Genomic DNA, 24,853 nt, shown 5'->3' with positions numbered 1-24,853 from the left:
TATTATTTTTAAAGAATCTACAGTAAGGTAAGTTTAGTTTTAGACCCTATTTTTGAAAAATTTTTTTTTTTCAAAAATTTGATTAATTGTTTAAAATAGTTTTTTAAAGTTATTCATAGTTAATTTAATTATTGGGATGCTTTTTAAAATTTTATTTAAAGTTTAAGTAGTGTTTTGGGGTGCCGTACTTTTCATGAGTTTGACAGTCTTTACTATCAAACTTATGAATGAAGTTTCCCCTCCCCTGATTGGCTGAACAGTGCTCACCTGATCTCAGCCGGCACATCGCACTAACTACGCCGCTGGGTCAGGTTAGCACAGCGCGCCGAGATCAGAACCAGGCCACTGACAGGAAATCCACTGCGGGCCAGGTTTCAGATGTCGGCGCGCCGGGTAAGTGCACATCGGGGGCTTGCACGCGCGGCAAGCCCCCGACAGGAATTACTGGGCCAATGTGTGCTGCCTGCAAACAATTTAAGTTCCAAGTGGACTTGGAAACGTTGAATATTCACCTGTTTATGATTCCAGAGTGAGCACTCTGAAGAGTAACACATTTGAAATTATTACTTTGATAGGCTGTGGAAATTTTGAAGGCTGAAAGAATCGGCCATGGGTACTCAACCATTAAGGATCCTGCACTCTATAAGGAACTACTACAGAAGCAAATCCATATTGAGGTAAAAAAAATGCTTCTAGTAAATACAAATGACAATAAACCTTGTAGTTGTATTTGAAAGAATGTTTTTGCTATTTATATTTTTATTTTTTATAAAAAGGCATGCCCCCTCTCAAGTGTTCTCACAGGAGCATGTGATTCTGATTATACAAATCATCCAGTTGTCACGTAAGTCTTTTCACATCCTGTTTATTTGACATTGTGTAGCCTTTCTTAACCATTTTCAAAAGTATTGCAAGAAGAGCGGTTTATGCATTTTCCACATCTTAGCTCTGAGTGTCGTGGATGAGTTTATTTGTTTTGGCATTGTTGGCCTGCAGGGGTCAGTGGAGCATTTCTATGTTTGTTCTGGCTATATGATGCAGCCCGGTCAGTTTCTCAAACCAATGGCTCGCTTTTAACCATTGAAAGCCTTTTACAAAAGAAGTTGCTCCTACCTCCAAAATGAGAGTGTAGTCTAATCCCATTCTCCTACTTTAATATTCCTCTTTTTCAAGCAACCACTTAATTCCCTTTTCAAATAATTCATGGACTCTGTTTTAGCTACATTTTGTAGCAGAGAATACCATATTCGAATCACCTCGATGTAAAGAAATTGGGCTGAAAATTCAGTAGGGTTAGCGCCCATTTTGCGGCGCTAGAGGGCCTAGCGCCGCAATGATAGCCGTTTCTGAAATTCACTTCGGCGCTGCCATCGGCGTTAGCCGGTTGCGCTGCGCCGGCACCGATGACGTCAGCGGTGTGCGCAGCGTCCCGGTTGCCGTGGCAACGCGCCCGAACGCCGAAATTCAGTTGCGGCCGCCTCGCCCGTGGCAGCCGCAACTAAGACTCTGGCAACCGAGTCTTACACAAGTTAGCGCCGGCGCATTAAGGTCACGCGGCGGCCGGCCGCTTTCCCGCCAGCCGCCTGCCCGCACCTCCCTCCCCGGACTCCTCCACCCCACCCCCCGCGGAACAGATGCGTCTGGCCTGCAAGCCCGGCACTTGTCCGAGGTGCCGGGCTCATTTTTGAAAAAATCAAACGGCCAGCGATCGGGTGAAGGCAGCGCCTCCTTAACGGGAGGAGGAGGCCTGCACTTCCCCAGCCTGCCGCACCGCATCGGGTGCCGCAGCGCCGGATTAGCGCCGCAATGCGGCACTCAGCGCCCATTGGGAGGCAATCACGCCCGCCAGTAGCGCCGGCAGCCGTCTGGGCGCGGCGCTACTGAATTTTTGGCGCGCGCAAGGGAATTAGCGCCGGCGCTAAATTTCCGGCGCTAAAGCCCTGGCGCGGCGTCAACTCAATTTCTAGGCCATTGTTTCTAACACTGCTGAATTCCTTTTTGTGATGATCTTAAATCTGTGCCTTCCCCTTAGTCTGTCTTCTTACAGTCGTACCGATCAGTGGAAGTAAAGCAATCTACTGAGCAGCTCATGTGGCATAATAATAGTTCTTTCAATAAAACAGTGTGAGATGGCATTTTTAAAAAATGGCTGTCCCAGGAAGACAAAAATAAGCAAAATGTACAGTGACGTGAATTATCTTTTACAGAAATATAAATACGAAACTGTTTTTGTGCTTGAGAAGCAGAGGAATGTTTTGCAAATTAACTACATATATAATAATAATCACTGGCAAATTAACTACATATATAATAATATTCACTGGCAAATTAACTACATATATAATAATAATCACTGGCAAATTAACTACATATATATAATAATCACTGGCAAATTAACTACATATATATAATAATCACTGGCAAATTAACTACATATATAATAATAATCACTAGCAAATTAACTACATATATAATAATAATCACTGGCAAATTAACTACGGCCTAGAAATTCAGTGCCCTTAGCGCCGATTTTGCGGCGCTAGAGGGCCTAGCGCAGCAATTGGCGCCGGCGCCGAAATTGCCTGGGGCACTTCCGCCGCGTTAGACCGGTAGCGCTGCGCCGGCACCGATGACGTCATCGGTGTGCGCAGCGTCCCGGATGCCATGCCGACGGGCCCCAGCGCCGAAATTCAGTTGCGGCCGCCTCGCCCGTGGCAGCCGCAACTAAGACTCTGGCAACAGAGTCTTACATGACTTTGCGCCGGCGCATTAAAGGCACCGCGGCGGCCGGCCGCTTTCCCGCCAGCCGCCTGGCCGCAGCTCCCTCCCCGGACTTCCCCCCCCCCCCCCCGGAACAGAAGCAAGCCCGGCACTTGTCCGAGGTGCCGGGCTCATTTTTAAAAAGATTTTCGCGGGCCGCGGCCGGGTGCAGGCAGCTCCTCCTTAAGGGAAGGAGGAGGCCTGCACTTCCCGAACCTGCCGCACCGCAGCGGGCGCCGCAGCGCCGGAATAGCGCCGATATTCAGCGCGTAGCGCCAGTTTTCAGGTGCAAACAGCTCTCAGCAGCGCCGGCAGCCGTTTGGGCGCAGAATTGGTGAATTTTGGGCCCGACCAGCGCGAATTAGCTCCGGCACTAACTTCCGGCGCTAAAGCCCTGGCTGCGCCAAAACTCAATTTCTAGGCCTACATATATAATAATAATCACTAGCAAATTAACTACATATATATAATAATCACTGGCAAATTAACTACATATACATAATAATCACTGGCAAATTAACAACATATATAATAATAATTACTGGCAAATTAACTACATATATAATAATAATCACTAGCAAATTAACCACATATATAATAATAATCACTGGCAAATTAACTACATATATAATAATAATCACTGGCAAATTAACTACATATATATAATAATCACTGGCAAATTAACTACATATATAATAATAATCACTGGCAAATTAACTACATATATAATAATAAACCCTGGCAAATTAACTACAAATATAATAATAATCACAAGCAAATTAACTACAGATATAATAATAATCACTAGCAAATTAACTACATATATAATAATAATCACTAGCAAGTTAACTACATATATAATAATAATCACTACCAAATTAACTACATTTATAATAATAATCACTGGCAAATTAACTACATATATAATAATAATCACTAGCAAATTAATTACATATATAATAATAATCACTAGCAAATTAACTACATATATAATAATAATGACTAGCAAATTAACTAAATATATTATAATAATCACTAGCAAATTAACTACATATATAATAATAATCTCTAGCAAATTAACTACATATATAATAATAATCACTAGCAAATTAACTACATATATAATAATAATCACTGGCAAATTAACTACATATATAATAATAATCACTAGCAAATTAACTACATGTATAATAATAATCACTGGCAAATTAACTACATATATAATAATATTCACTGGCAAATTAACTACATATATAATAATAATCACTGGCAAATTAACTACATATATAATAATAATCACTAGCAAATTAACTACATATATAATAATAATCACTAGCAAGTTAACTACATATATAATAATAATTCACTGGCAAATTAACTACATATATAATAATAATCACTGGCAAATTAACTACATATATATAATAATCACTAGCAAATTAACTACATATATAATAATAATCACTGGCAAATTAACTACATATATAATAATAATCACTGGCAAATTAACTACATATATAATAATAATCACTGGCAAATTAACTACATATATAATAATAATCGCTGGCAAATTAACTACATATATAATAATAATCACTGGCAAATTAACTACATATATAATAATAATCACTGGCAAATTAACTACATATATAATAATAATGACTAGCAAATTCACTACATTTCTAATAATAATCACTAGCAAATTAACTACATATATAATAATAATCACTCGCAAATTAACTACATATATATAATAATCACTGGCAAATTAACTGCATATATAATAATAATCACTGGCAAATTAACGACAGATATAATAATAATCACGAGCAAATTAACTACATATATAATAATAATCACTGGCAAATTAACTACATATATAATAATAATCACGAGCAAATTAACTACATATATAATAATAATCACTGGCAAATTAACTACATATATAATAATAATCGCTGGCAAATTAACTACATATATAATAATAATCACTGGCAAATTAACTACATATATAATAATAATCACTGGCAAATTAACTACATATATAATAATAATCACTGGCAAATTAACGACAGATATAATAATAATCACTAGCAAATTAACTATATATATAATAATAATCACTGGCAAATTAACTACATATATAATAATAATCACGAGCAAATTAACTACATATATAATAATAATCACTGGCAAATTAACTACATATATAATAATAATCGCTGGCAAATTAACTACATATATAATAATAATCACTGGCAAATTAACTACATATATAATAATAATCACTGGCAAATTAACTACATATATAATAATAATCACTGGCAAATTAACTACATATATATAATAATCACGAGCAAATTAACTACATATATAATAATAATCACTGGCAAATTAACGACAGATATAATAATAATCACTAGCAAATTAACTATATATATAATAATAATTACTAGCAAATTAACTACATATATAATAATAATCACGAGCAAATTAACTACATATATAATAATAATCACTGGCAAATTAACTACATATATAATAATAATCGCTGGCAAATTAACTACATATATAATAATAATCACTGGCAAATTAACTACATATATAATAATAATCACTGGCAAATTAACTACATATATAATAATAATGACTAGCAAATTCACTACATTTCTAATAATAATCACTAGCAAATTAACTACATATATAATAATAATCACTCGCAAATTAACTACATATATATAATAATCACTGGCAAATTAACTGCATATATAATAATAATCACTGGCAAATTAACTACATATATATAATAATCACGAGCAAATTAACTACATATATAATAATAATCACTGGCAAATTAACGACAGATATAATAATAATCACTAGCAAATTAACTATATATATAATAATAATCACTGGCAAATTAACTACATATATAATAATAATCACTGGCAAATTAACTACATATATATAGTAATCACAAGCAAATTAACTACATATATAATAATAATCACTGGCAAATTAACTACATATATAATAATAATCACTGGCAAATTAACTACATATATAATAATAATCACTAGCAAATTAACTACATATATAATAATAATCACGAGCAAATTAACTACATATATAATAATAATCAGTAGCAAATTAACTACATATATAATAATAATCACTAGCAAATTAACTACATATATAATAATAATCACCAGCAAATTAACTAGATATATATAATAATCACTGGCAAATTAACTACATATATAATAATAATCACTGGCAAATTAACTACATATATAATAATAATCACTGGCAAATTAACTACATATATAATAATAATCACTGGCAAATTAACTACATATATATAATAATCACGAGCAAATTAACTACATATATAATAATAATAACGGGCAAATTAACTACATATATAATAATAATCACCAGCAAATTAACTACATATATAATAATAATCACTGGCAAATTAACGACATATATAATAAGAATCATTGTCAAATTAACTACATATATAATAATATTCTCTAGCAAACTAACTACATTTCTAATAATAATCACTGGCAAATTAACTACATATATAATAATAATCACTGGCAAACTAACTACATATATAATAATAATCACTCGCAAATTAACTACATATATAATAATAATCACTGGCAAATTAACTACATATATATAATAATCACAAGCAAATTAACTACATATATAATAATAATCACTGGCAAATTAACTACAAATATAATAATAATCACGAGCAAATTAACTACATATATAATAATAATCAGTAGCAAATTAACTACATATATAATAATAATCACTGGCAAATTAACTACATATATAATAATAATCACTAGCAAATTAACTACATATATAATAATAATCACGAGCAAATTAACTACATATATAATAATAATCAGTAGCAAATTAACTACATATATAATAATAATCACTAGCAAATTAACTACATATATAATAATAATCACCAGCAAATTAACTAGATATATATAATAATCACTGGCAAATTAACTACATATATAATAATAATCACTGGCAAATTAACTACATTTATAATAATAATCACTGGCAAATTAACTACATATATAATAATAATCACTGGCAAATTAACTACATATATATAATAATCACGAGCAAATTAACTACATATATAATAATAATAACGGGCAAATTAACTACATATATAATAATAATCACCAGCAAATTAACTACATATATAATAATAATCACTGGCAAATTAATGACATATATAATAAGAATCACTGGCAAATTAACTACATATATAATAATATTCTCTAGCAAACTAACTACATTTCTAATAATAATCACTGGCAAATTAACTACATATATAATAATAATCACTGGCAAACTAACTACATATATAATAATAATCACTAGCAAATTAACTACATATATAATAATAATCACTGGCAAATTAACTACATATATATAATAATCACAAGCAAATTAACTACATATATAATAATAATCACTGGCAAATTAACTACAAATATAATAATAATCACGAGCAAATTAACTACATATATAATAATAATCAGTAGCAAATTAACTACATATATAATAATAATCACTGGCAAATTAACTACATATATAATAATAATCACTAGCAAATTAACTACATATATAATAATAATCACTGGCAAATTAACTACATATATAATAATAATCACTGGCAAATTAACTACTTATATAATAATAATCACTAGCAAATTAACTACATATATAATAATAATCACTAGCAAATTAACTACATATATAATAATAATCACTAGCAAATTAACTACATATATAATAATAATCACTGGCAAATTAACTACATATATATAATAATCACTGGCAAATTAACTACATATATAATAATAAACCCTGGCAAATTAACTACAAATATAATAATAATCACAAGCAAATTAACTACAGATATAATAATAATCACTAGCAAATTAACTACATATATAATAATAATCACTAGCAAGTTAACTACAGATATAATAATAATCACTACCAAATTAATTACATTTATAATAATATTCACTGGCAAATTAACTACATATATAATAATAATCACTAGCAAATTAACTACATATATAATAATAATCACTAGCAAATTAACTACATATATAATAATAATCACTAGCAAATTAACTAAATATATTATAATAATCACTAGCAAATTAACTACATATATAATAATAATCTCTAGCAAATTAACTACATATATAATAATAATCACTAGCAAATTAACTACATATATAATAATAATCACTGGCAAATTAACTACATATATAATAATAATCACTAGCAAATTAACTACATGTATAATAATAATCACTGGCAAATTAACTACATATATAATAATATTCACTGGCAAATTAACTACATATATAATAATAATCACAGGCAAATTAACTACATATATAATAATAATCGCTGGCAAATTAACTACATATATAATAATAATCACTGGCAAATTAACTACATATATAATAATAATCACTGGCAAATTAACTACATATATAATAATAATCACTGGCAAATTAACGACAGATATAATAATAATCACTAGCAAATTAACTATATATATAATAATAATCACTGGCAAATTAACTACATATATAATAATAATCACGAGCAAATTAACTACATATATAATAATAATCACTGGCAAATTAACTACATATATAATAATAATCGCTGGCAAATTAACTACATATATAATAATAATCACTGGCAAATTAACTACATATATAATAATAATCACTGGCAAATTAACTACATATATAATAATAATCACTGGCAAATTAACTACATATATATAATAATCACGAGCAAATTAACTACATATATAATGATAATCACTGGCAAATTAACGACAGATATAATAATAATCACTAGCAAATTAACTATATATATAATAATAATTACTAGCAAATTAACTACATATATAATAATAATCACGAGCAAATTAACTACATATATAATAATAATCACTGGCAAATTAACTACATATATAATAATAATCGCTGGCAAATTAACTACATATATAATAATAATGACTGGCAAATTAACTACATATATAATAATAATCACTGGCAAATTAACTACATATATAATAATAATGACTAGCAAATTCACTACATTTCTAATAATAATCACTAGCAAATTAACTACATATATAATAATAATCACTCGCAAATTAACTACATATATATAATAATCACTGGCAAATTAACTGCATATATAATAATAATCACTGGCAAATTAACTACATATATATAATAATCACGAGCAAATTAACTACATATATAATAATAATCACTGGCAAATTAACGACAGATATAATAATAATCACTAGCAAATTAACTATATATATAATAATAATCACTGGCAAATTAACTACATATATAATAATAATCACTGGCAAATTAACTACATATATATAGTAATCACAAGCAAATTAACTACATATATAATAATAATCACTGGCAAATTAACTACATATATAATAATAATCACTGGCAAATTAACTACATATATAATAATAATCACTAGCAAATTAACTACATATATAATAATAATCACGAGCAAATTAACTACATATATAATAATAATCAGTAGCAAATTAACTACATATATAATAATAATCACTAGCAAATTAACTACATATATAATAATAATCACCAGCAAATTAACTAGATATATATAATAATCACTGGCAAATTAACTACATATATAATAACAATCACTGGCAAATTAACTACATATATAATAATAATCACTGGCAAATTAACTACATATATAATAATAATCACTGGCAAATTAACTACATATATATAATAATCACGAGCAAATTAACTACATATATAATAATAATAACGGGCAAATTAACTACATATATAATAATAATCACCAGCAAATTAACTACATATATAATAATAATCACTGGCAAATTAACGACATATATAATAAGAATCACTGGCAAATTAACTACATATATAATAATATTCTCTAGCAAACTAACTACATTTCTAATAATAATCACTGGCAAATTAACTACATATATAATAATAATCACTGGCAAACTAACTACATATATAATAATAATCACTATCAAATTAACTACATATATAATAATAATCACTGGCAAATTAACTACATATATATAATAATCACAAGCAAATTAACTACATATATAATAATAATCACTGGCAAATTAACTACAAATATAATAATAATCACTAGCAAATTAACTACAAATATAATAATAATCACGAGCAAATTAACTACATATATAATAATAATCAGTAGCAAATTAACTACATATATAATAATAATCACTGGCAAATTAACTACATATATAATAATAATCACTAGCAAATTAACTACATATATAATAATAATCACTGGCAAATTAACTACATATATAATAATAATCACTGGCAAATTAACTACTTATATAATAATAATCACTAGCAAATTAACTACATATATAATAATAATCACTAGCAAATTAACTACATATATAATAATAATCACTAGCAAATTAACTACATATATAATAATAATCACTGGCAAATTAACTACATATATATAATAATCACTGGCAAATTAACTACATATATAATAATAAACCCTGGCAAATTAACTACAAATATAATAATAATCACAAGCAAATTAACTACAGATATAATAATAATCACTAGCAAATTAACTACATATATAATAATAATCACTAGCAAGTTAACTACAGATATAATAATAATCACTACCAAATTAACTACATTTATAATAATAATCACTGGCAAATTAACTACATATATAATAATAATCACTAGCAAATTAACTACATATATAATAATAATCACTAGCAAATTAACTACATATATAATAATAATCACTAGCAAATTAACTAAATATATTATAATAATCACTAGCAAATTAACTACATATATAATAATAATCTCTAGCAAATTAACTACATATATAATAATAATCACTAGCAAATTAACTACATATATAATAATAATCACTGGCAAATTAACTACATATATAATAATAATCACTAGCAAATTAACTACATGTATAATAATAATCACTGGCAAATTAACTACATATATAATAATATTCACTGGCAAATTAACTACATATATTATAATAATCACTGGCAAATTAACTACATATATAATAATAATCACTAGCAAATTAACTACATATATAATAATAATCACTAGCAAGTAAACTACATATATAATAATAATCACTGGCAAATTAACTACATATATAATAATAATCACTGGCAAATTAACTACATATATATAATAATCACTAGCAAATTAACTACATATATAATAATAATCACTGGCAAATTAACTACATATATAATAATAATCACTGGCAAATTAACTACATATATAATAATAATCACTGGCAAATTAACTACATATATATAATAATCACTAGCAAATTAACTACATATATAATAATAATCACTGGCAAATTAACTACATATATAATAATAATCACTGGCAAATTAACTACATATATAATAATAATCACTGGCAAATTAACTACATATATAATAATAATCGCTGGCAAATTAACTACATATATAATAATAATCACTGGCAAATTAACTACATATATAATAATAATCACTGGCAAATTAACTACATATATAATAATAATGACTAGCAAATTCACTACATTTCTAATAATAATCACTAGCAAATTAACTACATATATAATAATAATCACTCGCAAATTAACTACATATATATAATAATCACTGGCAAATTAACTGCATATATAATAATAATCACTGGCAAATTAACTACATATATATAATAATCACGAGCAAATTAACTACATATATAATAATAATCACTGGCAAATTAACGACAGATATAATAATAATCACTAGCAAATTAACTATATATATAATAATAATCACTGGCAAATTAACTACATATATAATAATAATCACGAGCAAATTAACTACATATATAATAATAATCACTGGCAAATTAACTACATATATAATAATAATCGCTGGCAAATTAACTACATATATAATAATAATCACTGGCAAATTAACTACATATATAATAATAATCACTGGCAAATTAACTACATATATAATAATAATCACTGGCAAATTAACGACAGATATAATAATAATCACTAGCAAATTAACTATATATATAATAATAATCACTGGCAAATTAACTACATATATAATAATAATCACGAGCAAATTAACTACATATATAATAATAATCACTGGCAAATTAACTACATATATAATAATAATCGCTGGCAAATTAACTACATATATAATAATAATCACTGGCAAATTAACTACATATATAATAATAATCACTGGCAAATTAACTACATATATAATAATAATCACTGGCAAATTAACTACATATATATAATAATCACGAGCAAATTAACTACATATATAATAATAATCACTGGCAAATTAACGACAGATATAATAATAATCACTAGCAAATTAACTATATATATAATAATAATTACTAGCAAATTAACTACATATATAATAATAATCACGAGCAAATTAACTACATATATAATAATAATCACTGGCAAATTAACTACATATATAATAATAATCGCTGGCAAATTAGCTACATATATAATAATAATCACTGGCAAATTAACTACATATATAATAATAATCACTGGCAAATTAACTACATATATAATAATAATGACTAGCAAATTCACTACATTTCTAATAATAATCACTAGCAAATTAACTACATATATAATAATAATCACTCGCAAATTAACTACATATATATAATAATCACTGGCAAATTAACTGCATATATAATAATAATCACTGGCAAATTAACTACATATATATAATAATCACGAGCAAATTAACTACATATATAATAATAATCACTGGCAAATTAACGACAGATATAATAATAATCACTAGCAAATTAACTATATATATAATAATAATCACTGGCAAATTAACTACATATATAATAATAATCACTGGCAAATTAACTACATATATATAGTAATCACAAGCAAATTAACTACATATATAATAATAATCACTGGCAAATTAACTACATATATAATAATAATCACTGGCAAATTAACTACATATATAATAATAATCACTAGCAAATTAACTACATATATAATAATAATCTCTAGCAAATTAACTACATATATAATAATAATCACTAGCAAATTAACTACATATATAATAATAATCACTGGCAAATTAACTACATATATAATAATAATCACTAGCAAATTAACTACATGTATAATAATAATCACTGGCAAATTAACTACATATATAATAATATTCACTGGCAAATTAACTACATATATAATAATAATCACTGGCAAATTAACTACATATATAATAATAATCACTAGCAAATTAACTACATATATAATAATAATCACTAGCAAGTAAACTGCATATATAATAATAATCACTGGCAAATTAACTACATATATAATAATAATCACTGGCAAATTAACTACATATATATAATAATCACTAGCAAATTAACTACATATATAATAATAATCAATGGCAAATTAACTACATATATAATAATAATCACTGGCAAATTAACTACATATATAATAATAATCACTGGCAAATTAACTACATATATAATAATAATCGCTGGCAAATTAACTACATATATAATAATAATCACTGGCAAATTAACTACATATATAATAATAATCACTGGCAAATTAACTACATATATAATAATAATGACTAGCAAATTCACTACATTTCTAATAATAATCACTAGCAAATTAACTACATATATAATAATAATCACTCGCAAATTAACTACATATATATAATAATCACTGGCAAATTAACTGCATATATAATAATAATCACTGGCAAATTAACTACATATATATAATAATCACGAGCAAATTAACTACATATATAATAATAATCACTGGCAAATTAACGACAGATATAATAATAATCACTAGCAAATTAACTATATATATAATAATAATCACTGGCAAATTAACTACATATATAATAATAATCACGAGCAAATTAACTACATATATAATAATAATCACTGGCAAATTAACTACATATATAATAATAATCGCTGGCAAATTAACTACATATATAATAATAATCACTGGCAAATTAACTACATATATAATAATAATCACTGGCAAATTAACTGCATATATAATAATAATCACTGGCAAATTAACGACAGATATAATAATAATCACTAGCAAATTAACTATATATATAATAATAATCACTGGCAAATTAAGTACATATATAATAATAATCACGAGCAAATTAACTACATATATAATAATAATCACTGGCAAATTAACTACATATATAATAATAATCGCTGGCAAATTAACTACATATATAATAATAATCACTGGCAAATTAACTACATATATAATAATAATCACTGGCAAATTAACTACATATATAATAATAATCACTGGCAAATTAACTACATATATATAATAATCACGAGCAAATTAACTACATATATAATAATAATCACTGGCAAATTAACGACAGATATAATAATAATCACTAGCAAATTAAGTATATATATAATAATAATTACTAGCAAATTAACTACATATATAATAATAATCACGAGCAAATTAACTACATATATAATAATAATCACTGGCAAATTAACTACATATATAATAATAATCGCTGGCAAATTAACTACATATATAATAATAATCACTGGCAAATTAACTACATATATAATAATAATCACTGGCAAATTAACTACATATATAATAATAATGACTAGCAAATTCACTACATTTCTAATAATAATCACTAGCAAATTAACTACATATATAATAATAATCACTCGCAAATTAACTACATATATATAATAATCACTGGCAAATTAACTGCATATATAATAATAATCACTGGCAAATTAACTACATATATATAATAATCACGAGCAAATTAACTACATATATAATAATAATCACTGGCAAATTAACGACAGAGATAATAATAATCACTAGCAAATTAACTACATATATAATAATAATCACTGGCAAATTAACGACAGATATAATAATAATCACTAGCAAATTAAGTATATATATAATAATAATTACTAGCAAATTAACTACATATATAATAATAATCACGAGCAAATTAACTACATATATAATAATAATCACTGGCAAATTAACTACATATATAATAATAATCGCTGGCAAATTAACTACATATATAATAATAATCACTGGCAAATTAACTACATATATAATAATAATCACTGGCAAATTAACTACATATATAATAATAATGACTAGCAAATTCACTACATTTCTAATAATAATCACTAGCAAATTAACTACATATATAATAATAATCACTCGCAAATTAACTACATATATATAATAATCACTGGCAAATTAACTGCATATATAATAATAATCACTGGCAAATTAACTACATATATATAATAATCACGAGCAAATTAACTACATATATAATAATAATCACTGGCAAATTAACGACAGAGATAATAATAATCACTAGCAAATTAACTATATATATAATAATAATCACTGGCAAATTAACTACATATATAATAATAATCACTGGCAAATTAACTACATATATATAGTAATCACAAGCAAATTAACTACATATATAATAATAATCACTGGCAAATTAACTACATATATAATAATAATCACTGGCAAATTAACTACATATATAATAATAATCACTAGCAAATTAACTACATATATAATAATAATCAGTAGCAAATTAACTACATATATAATAATAATCACTAGCAAATTAACTACATATATAATAATAATCACCAGCAAATTAACTAGATATATATAATAATCACTGGCAAATTAACTACATATATAATAATAATCACTGGCAAATTAACTACATATAAAATAATAATCACTGGCAAATTAACTACATATATAATAATAATCACTGGCAAATTAACTACATATATATAATAATCACGAGCAAATTAACTACATATATAATAATAATAACGGGCAAATTAACTACATATATAATAATAATCACCAGCAAATTAACTACATATATAATAATAATCACTGGCAAATTAACGACATATATAATAAGAATCACTGGCAAATTAACTACATATATAATAATATTCTCTAGCAAACTAACTACATTTCTAATAATAATCACTGGCAAATTAACTACATATATAATAATAATCACTGGCAAACTAACTACATATATAATAATAATCACTAGCAAATGAACTACATATATAATAATAATCACTGGCAAATTAACTACATATATATAATAATCACAAGCAAATTAACTACATATATAATAATAATCACTGGCAAATTAACTACATATATAATAATAATCACTGGCAAATTAACGACAGATATAATAATAATCACTAGCAAATTAACTATATATATAATAATAATCACTGGCAAATTAAGTACATATATAATAATAATCACGAGCAAATTAACTACATATATAATAATAATCACTGGCAAATTAACTACATATATAATAATAATCGCTGGCAAATTAACTACATATATAATAATAATCACTGGCAAATTAACTACATATATAATAATAATCACTGGCAAATTAACTACATATATAATAATAATCACTGGCAAATTAACTACATATATATAATAATCACGAGCAAATTAACTACATATATAATAATAATCACTGGCAAATTAACGACAGATATAATAATAATCACTAGCAAATTAAGTATATATATAATAATAATTACTAGCAAATTAACTACATATATAATAATAATCACGAGCAAATTAACTACATATATAATAATAATCACTGGCAAATTAACTACATATATAATAATAATCGCTGGCAAATTAACTACATATATAATAATAATCACTGGCAAATTAACTACATATATAATAATAATCACTGGCAAATTAACTACATATATAATAATAATGACTAGCAAATTCACTACATTTCTAATAATAATCACTAGCAAATTAACTACATATATAATAATAATCACTCGCAAATTAACTACATATATATAATAATCACTGGCAAATTAACTGCATATATAATAATAATCACTGGCAAATTAACTACATATATATAATAATCACGAGCAAATTAACTACATATATAATAATAATCACTGGCAAATTAACGACAGAGATAATAATAATCACTAGCAAATTAACTACATATATAATAATAATCACTGGCAAATTAACGACAGATATAATAATAATCACTAGCAAATTAAGTATATATATAATAATAATTACTAGCAAATTAACTACATATATAATAATAATCACGAGCAAATTAACTACATATATAATAATAATCACTGGCAAATTAACTACATATATAATAATAATCGCTGGCAAATTAACTACATATATAATAATAATCACTGGCAAATTAACTACATATATAATAATAATCACTGGCAAATTAACTACATATATAATAATAATGACTAGCAAATTCACTACATTTCTAATAATAATCACTAGCAAATTAACTACATATATAATAATAATCACTCGCAAATTAACTACATATATATAATAATCACTGGCAAATTAACTGCATATATAATAATAATCACTGGCAAATTAACTACATATATATAATAATCACGAGCAAATTAACTACATATATAATAATAATCACTGGCAAATTAACGACAGAGATAATAATAATCACTAGCAAATTAACTATATATATAATAATAATCACTGGCAAATTAACTACATATATAATAATAATCACTGGCAAATTAACTACATATATATAGTAATCACAAGCAAATTAACTACATATATAATAATAATCACTGGCAAATTAACTACATATATAATAATAATCACTGGCAAATTAACTACATATATAATAATAATCACTAGCAAATTAACTACATATATAATAATAATCACGAGCAAATTAACTACATATATAATAATAATCAGTAGCAAATTAACTACATATATAATAATAATCACTAGCAAATTAACTACATATATAATAATAATCACCAGCAAATTAACTAGATATATATAATAATCACTGGCAAATTAACTACATATATAATAATAATCACTGGCAAATTAACTACATATAAAATAATAATCACTGGCAAATTAACTACATATATAATAATAATCACTGGCAAATTAACTACATATATATAATAATCACGAGCAAATTAACTACATATATAATAATAATAACGGGCAAATTAACTACATATATAATAATAATCACCAGCAAATTAACTACATATATAATAATAATCACTGGCAAATTAACGACATATATAATAAGAATCACTGGCAAATTAACTACATATATAATAATATTCTCTAGCAAACTAACTACATTTCTAATAATAATCACTGGCAAATTAACTACATATATAATAATAATCACTGGCAAACTAACTACATATATAATAATAATCACAAGCAAATTAACTACATATATAATAATAATCACTGGCAAATTAACTACAAATATAATAATAATCACTAGCAAATTAACTACAAATATAATAATAATCACGAGCAAATTAACTACATATATAATAATAATCAGTAGCAAATTAACTACATATATAATAATAATCACTGGCAAATTAACTACATATATAATAATAATCACTAGCAAATTAACTACATATATAATAATAATCACTGGCAAATTAACTACATATATAATCATAATCACTGGCAAATTAACTACTTATATAATAATAATCACTAGCAAATTAACTACATATATAATAATAATCACTAGCAAATTAACTACATATATAATAATAATCACTAGCAAATTAACTACATATATAATAATAATCACTGGCAAATTAACTACATATATAATAATAATCACTGGCAAATTAACTACATATATATAATAATCCCTAGCAAATTAACTACATATATAATAATAATAACTGGCAAATTAACTACATATATAATAATAATCACTAGCAAATTAACTACATATATAATAATCACTGGCAAATTAACTACATATATAATAACAATCACTGGCAAATTAACTACATATATAATAATATTCACCAGCAAATTAACTACATTTCTAATAATAATCACTGGCAAATTAACTACATATATAATAATAATCACTGGCAAACTAACTACAGATATAATAATAATCACTAGCAAATTAACTACATATATAATAATAATCACTAGCAAGTTAACTACATATATAATAATAATCACTACCAAATTAACTACATTTATAATAATAATCACTGGCAAATTAACTACATAAATAATAATAATCACTAGCAAATTAACTACATATATAATAATAATCACTAGCAAATTAACTACATATATAATAATAATCACTGGCAAATTAACTACATATATAATAATAATCACTAGCAAATTAACTACATATATAATAATAATCACTGGCAAATTAACTACATATATAATAATATTCACTGGCAAATTAACTACATATATAATAATAATCACTAGCAAATTAACTACATATATAATAATAATCACTGGCAAATTAACTACATATATAATAATAATCACTGGCAAATTAACTACATATATATAATAATCACTAGCAAATTAACTACATATATAATAATAATCACTGGCAAATTAACTACATATATAATAATAATCACTGGCAAATTAACTACATATATAATAATAATCACTAGCAAATTAACTGCATATATAATAATAAAAACTAGCAAATTAACTACATATATAATAATAATCACGAGCAAATTAACTACATATATAATAATAATCACTAGCAAATTAACTACATATATAATAATAATCACTAGCAAATTAACTACATATATATAATAATCACTGGCAAATTAACTACATATTTAATAATAATCACTGGCAAATTAACTACATATATATAATAATCACTAGCAAATTAACTACATATATATAATAATCACTAGCAAATTAACTACGGCCCAGAAATTGGGTTTTGGCGCAGCAACGGCTTTAGCGCCGGAAGTTAGTGCCGGAGCTAAGTCGCGCTGGTCGGGCCAAAAATTCACTACTTCTGCGCCCAAACGGCTGCCGGCGCTGCTGAAAGCTGTTAGCGCCTGAAAACTGGCGTTATGCGCTGAATTTTGGCGCTATTCCGGCGCTGCGGCGCCGCTGCGGTGCGGTAGGTTCGGGAAGTGCAGGCCTCCTCCTTCCCTTAAGCAGGACCTGCCTGCAGCCGGCCGCGGCCCGCGGTAATCTTATTAAAATGAGCCCGGCACCTCGGACAAGTGCCGGGCTTGCTTCTGTTCCGGCGGGGGGGGGGGAAGTCCTGGGAGGGAGCTGCGGCCAGGCGGGCGGCGGGAAAGCGGCCGGCCGCCGCGGGGCCTTTAATGCGCCGGCGCAAACTTGTGCAAGGCACCTCTGCCAGAACGTTGCTTGCGGCTGCCACGGGCGAGGAGGCCGCAAGTCAATTTCCCAGTTCGGGCGGGTTACCATGGCAACCGGGACGCTGCGCACACCGATGACGTCATCGGTGCCGGTGCAGCGCTTCCGGTCTACCGCGGCGGAAGGGCCCCAGGCAATTTAGGCGCCGGCGCCAATTGCAGCGCTAGGCCCTCTAGCGCCGCAAAATCGGCGCTAAGGGCACTGAATTTCTAGGCCTACATATATAATAATAATCACTGGCAAATTAACTACATATATAATAATAATCACTCGCAAATCAACTACATATATAATAATAATCACTGGCAAATTAACTACATATATAATAATAATCACTGGCAAATTAACTACATATATAATAATAATCACGAGCAAATTAACTACATATATAATAATAATGACTAGCAAATTAACTACATATACAATAATAATCACTCGCAAATTAACTACATATATCATAATAATCACTGGCAAATTAACTACATATATAATAATAATGACTGGCAAATTAACTACATATATAATAATAATCACTAGCAAATTAACTACATATATAATAATAATCACTGGCAAATTAACTACGTATACAATAATAATCACTAGCAAATTAACTACGTATATAATAATAATCACTAGCAAATTAACTACATATATATAAAAATCACCAGCAAATTAACGACATATATAATAATAAGCACTAGCAAATTAACTACATATATAATAATAATCACTGGCAAATTAACTACAAAAAACTGATAATCACTAGCAAATTAACTACATATAATAATAATCACTAGCAAATTAACTACATATATAATAATAATCACTAGCAAATGAACTACATATATAATAATAATCACTGGCAAATTAACTACATATATAATAATAATCACTGGCAAATTAACTACATATATAATAATAATCACTGGCAAATTCACTACATATATAATAATAATCACTGGCAAATTAACTACACATATATAATAATTACTAGCAAATTAACTACAAAAATAATAATAATCACTAGCAAATTAACTACATATATAATAATAATCAATGGCAAATTAACTACATATATAATAATAATCACTGGCAAATTAACTACATATATAATAATAATCACCAGCAAATGAACTACATATATAATAATAATCACGAGCAAATTAACTACATATATAATAATAATCACTGGCAAATTAACTACATATATAATAATAATCACTAGCAAATTAACTACATATATAATAATAATCACAAGCAAATTAACTACATATATAATAATAATCACTGGCAAATTAACTACATATATAATAATAATCACTGGCAAATTAACTACATATATAATAATAATCGCTAGCAAATTAACTACATATATAATAATAATCACTGGCAAATTAACTACATATATAATAATAATCACTGGCAAATTAACTACATATATAATAATAATCACTGGCAAATTAACTACATATATAATAATAATCACTGGCAAATTAACTACATATATAATAATAATCACTGGCAAATTAACTACATATATAATAATAATCACTGGCAAATTAACTACATATATAATAATAATCACTGACAAATTAACTACATATATAATAATAATCACTAGCAAATTAACTACATATATAATAATAATCACTAGCAAATTAACTACATATATAATAATAATCACTAGCAAATTAACTACATATATAATAATAATCACTGGCAAATTAACTACATATATAATAATAATCACTGGCAAATTAACTACATATATATAATAATCACTAGCAAATTAACTACATATATAATAATCACTGGAAAATTAACTACATATATAATAATAATCACTGGCAAATTAACTACATATATAATAACAATCACTGGCAAATTAACTACATATATAATAATATTCACTAGCAAATTAACTACATTTCTAATAATAATCACTGGCAAATTAACTACATATATAATAATAATCACTGGCAAATTAACTACAAATATAATAACAATCACTGGCAAATTAACTACATATATAATAATATTCACTAGCAAATTAACTACATTTCTAATAATAATCACTGGCAAATTAACTACATATATAATAACAATCACTGGCAAATTAACTACATATATAATAATATTCACTAGCAAATTAACTACATTTCTAATAATAATCACTGGCAAATTAACTACATATATAATAATAATCACTGGCAAACTAACTACATATATAATAATAATCACTAGCAAATTAACTGCATATATAATAATAATCACTTGCAAGTTAACTACATATATAATAATAATCACCAGCAAATTAACTACATTTATAATAATAATCACTGGCAAATTAACTACATATAAAATAATAATCACGAGCAAATTAACTACATATACAATAATAATTACTGGCAAATTAACTACATATATAATAATCACTGGCAAATTAACTACATATATAATAATAATCACTGGCAAATTAACTACATATATAATAATCACTAGCAAATTAACTACATATATAATAATAATCACTGGCAAATTAACTACATATATAATAATAATCACTAGCAAATTCACTACATATATAATAATAATCACTGGCAAATTAACTACATATATAATAATAATCACTGGCAAATTAACTACATATATAATAATAATCACGAGCAAATTAACTACATATATAATAATAATCACTGGCAAATTAACTCCATATATATAATAATCACTAGCAAATTAACTACATATGTAATAATAATAACTGGCAAATTAACTACATATATAATAATAATCACTAGCAAATTAACTACATATATAATAATAATCACTGGCAAATTAACTACATATATAATAACAATCACTGTCAAATTAACTGCATATATAATAATATTCACTAGCAAATTAACTACATTTCTAATAATAATCACTGGCAAAATTAACTACATATATAATAATAATCACTGGCAAACTAACTACAGATATAATAATAATCACTAGCAAATTAACTATATATATAATAATTATCACTAGCAAGTTAACTACATATATAATAATAATCACTACCAAATTAACTACATTTATAATAATAATCACTGGCAAATTAACTACATATATAATAATAATCACGAGCAAATTAACTACATATATAATAATAATCACTAGCAAATTAACTACTTATATAATAATAATCACTAGCAAATTAACTAAATATATTATAATAATCACTAGCAAATTAACTACATATATAATAATAATCTCGAGCAAATTAACTACATATATAATAATAATCACTAGCAAATTAACTACATATATAATAATAATCACTGGCAAATTAACTACATATATAATAATAATCACTGGCAAATTAACTACATATATAATAATAATCACTGGCAAATTAACTACATATATAATAATAATCACTAGCAAATTAACTACATATATAATAATAATCAGTAGCAAATTAACTACATATATAATAATCACTAGCAAATTAACTACATATATAATAATAATCACTAGCAAATTAACTACATATATATAATAATCACTGGCAAATTAACTACATATATAATAATAATCACTGGCAAATTAACTACATATATATAATAATCACTAGCAAATTAACTACATATATAATAATAATCACTGGCAAATTAACTACATATATAATAATAATCACTAGCAAATTAACTACATATATAATAATAATCACTGGCAAATTAACTACATATATAATAATAATCACTAGCAAAGTAACTACATATATAATAATAATCACTGGCAAATTAACTACATATATAATAATAATCGCTGGCAAATTAACTACATATATAATAATAATCACTGGCAAATTAACTACATGTATAATAATAATCACTGGCAAATTAACTACATATATAATAATAATCACTAGCAAATTAACTACGGCCTAGAAATTGGGTTTTGGTGCAGCAACGGCTTTAGCGCCGGAAGTTAGTGCCGGAGCTAAGTCGCGCTGGTCGGGCCAAAAATTCACTACTTCTGCGCCCAAACAGCTGCCGGCGCTGCTGAAAGCTGTTAGCGCCTGAAAACTGGCGCTATGCGCTGAATTTCGGCGCTGTTCCGGCGCTGCGGCGCCCGCTGCGGTGCGGCAGGTTCGGGAAGTGCAGGCCTCCTCCTTCCCTTAAGGAGGACCTGCCTGCAGCCGGCCGCGGCCCGCGATAATCTTATTAAAAATGAGCCCGGCACCTCGGACAAGTGCCGGGCTTGCTTCTGTTCCGGCGGGGGGGGAAGTCCGGGGAGGGAGCTGCGGCCAGGCGGGCGGCGGGAAAGCGGCCGGCCGCCGCGGGGCCTTTAATGCGCCGGCGCAAACTTGTGCAAGGCACCTCTGCCAGAACGTTGCTTCCGGCTGCCACGGGCGAGGCGGCCGCAAGTCAATTTCCCAGTTCGGGGGGGTTACCATGGCAACCGGGATGCTGCGCACACCGATGACGTCATCGGTGCCGGCGCAGCG

General features: G+C 26.7%; 1 protein-coding gene across 1 annotated transcript in view; it reads left to right on the top strand.

Moving 5' to 3' along the window:
* Nucleotides 1-24,853, top strand: part of LOC147115009 (adenosine deaminase-like) — a 197,843-nt gene that overhangs the window by 92,722 nt on the left and 80,268 nt on the right. The window contains exons 8-9 of the mRNA XM_085993209.1: nt 576-677; nt 777-844. Of these exons, the coding sequence (XP_085849335.1) occupies nt 576-677; nt 777-844 (170 nt within the window). The remainder of the gene's footprint in view (nt 1-575; nt 678-776; nt 845-24,853) is intronic.

This window comes from Somniosus microcephalus, chromosome 7, assembly GCF_052327205.1.
Source record: "Somniosus microcephalus isolate GS21.2 chromosome 7, FLI_Smic_1.0, whole genome shotgun sequence".
Taxonomy (NCBI): Eukaryota; Metazoa; Chordata; class Chondrichthyes; order Squaliformes; family Somniosidae; genus Somniosus; species Somniosus microcephalus.
Note: the sequence above shows the minus strand (reverse complement) of the source record. Positions and strands in the feature narration are given on the sequence as shown.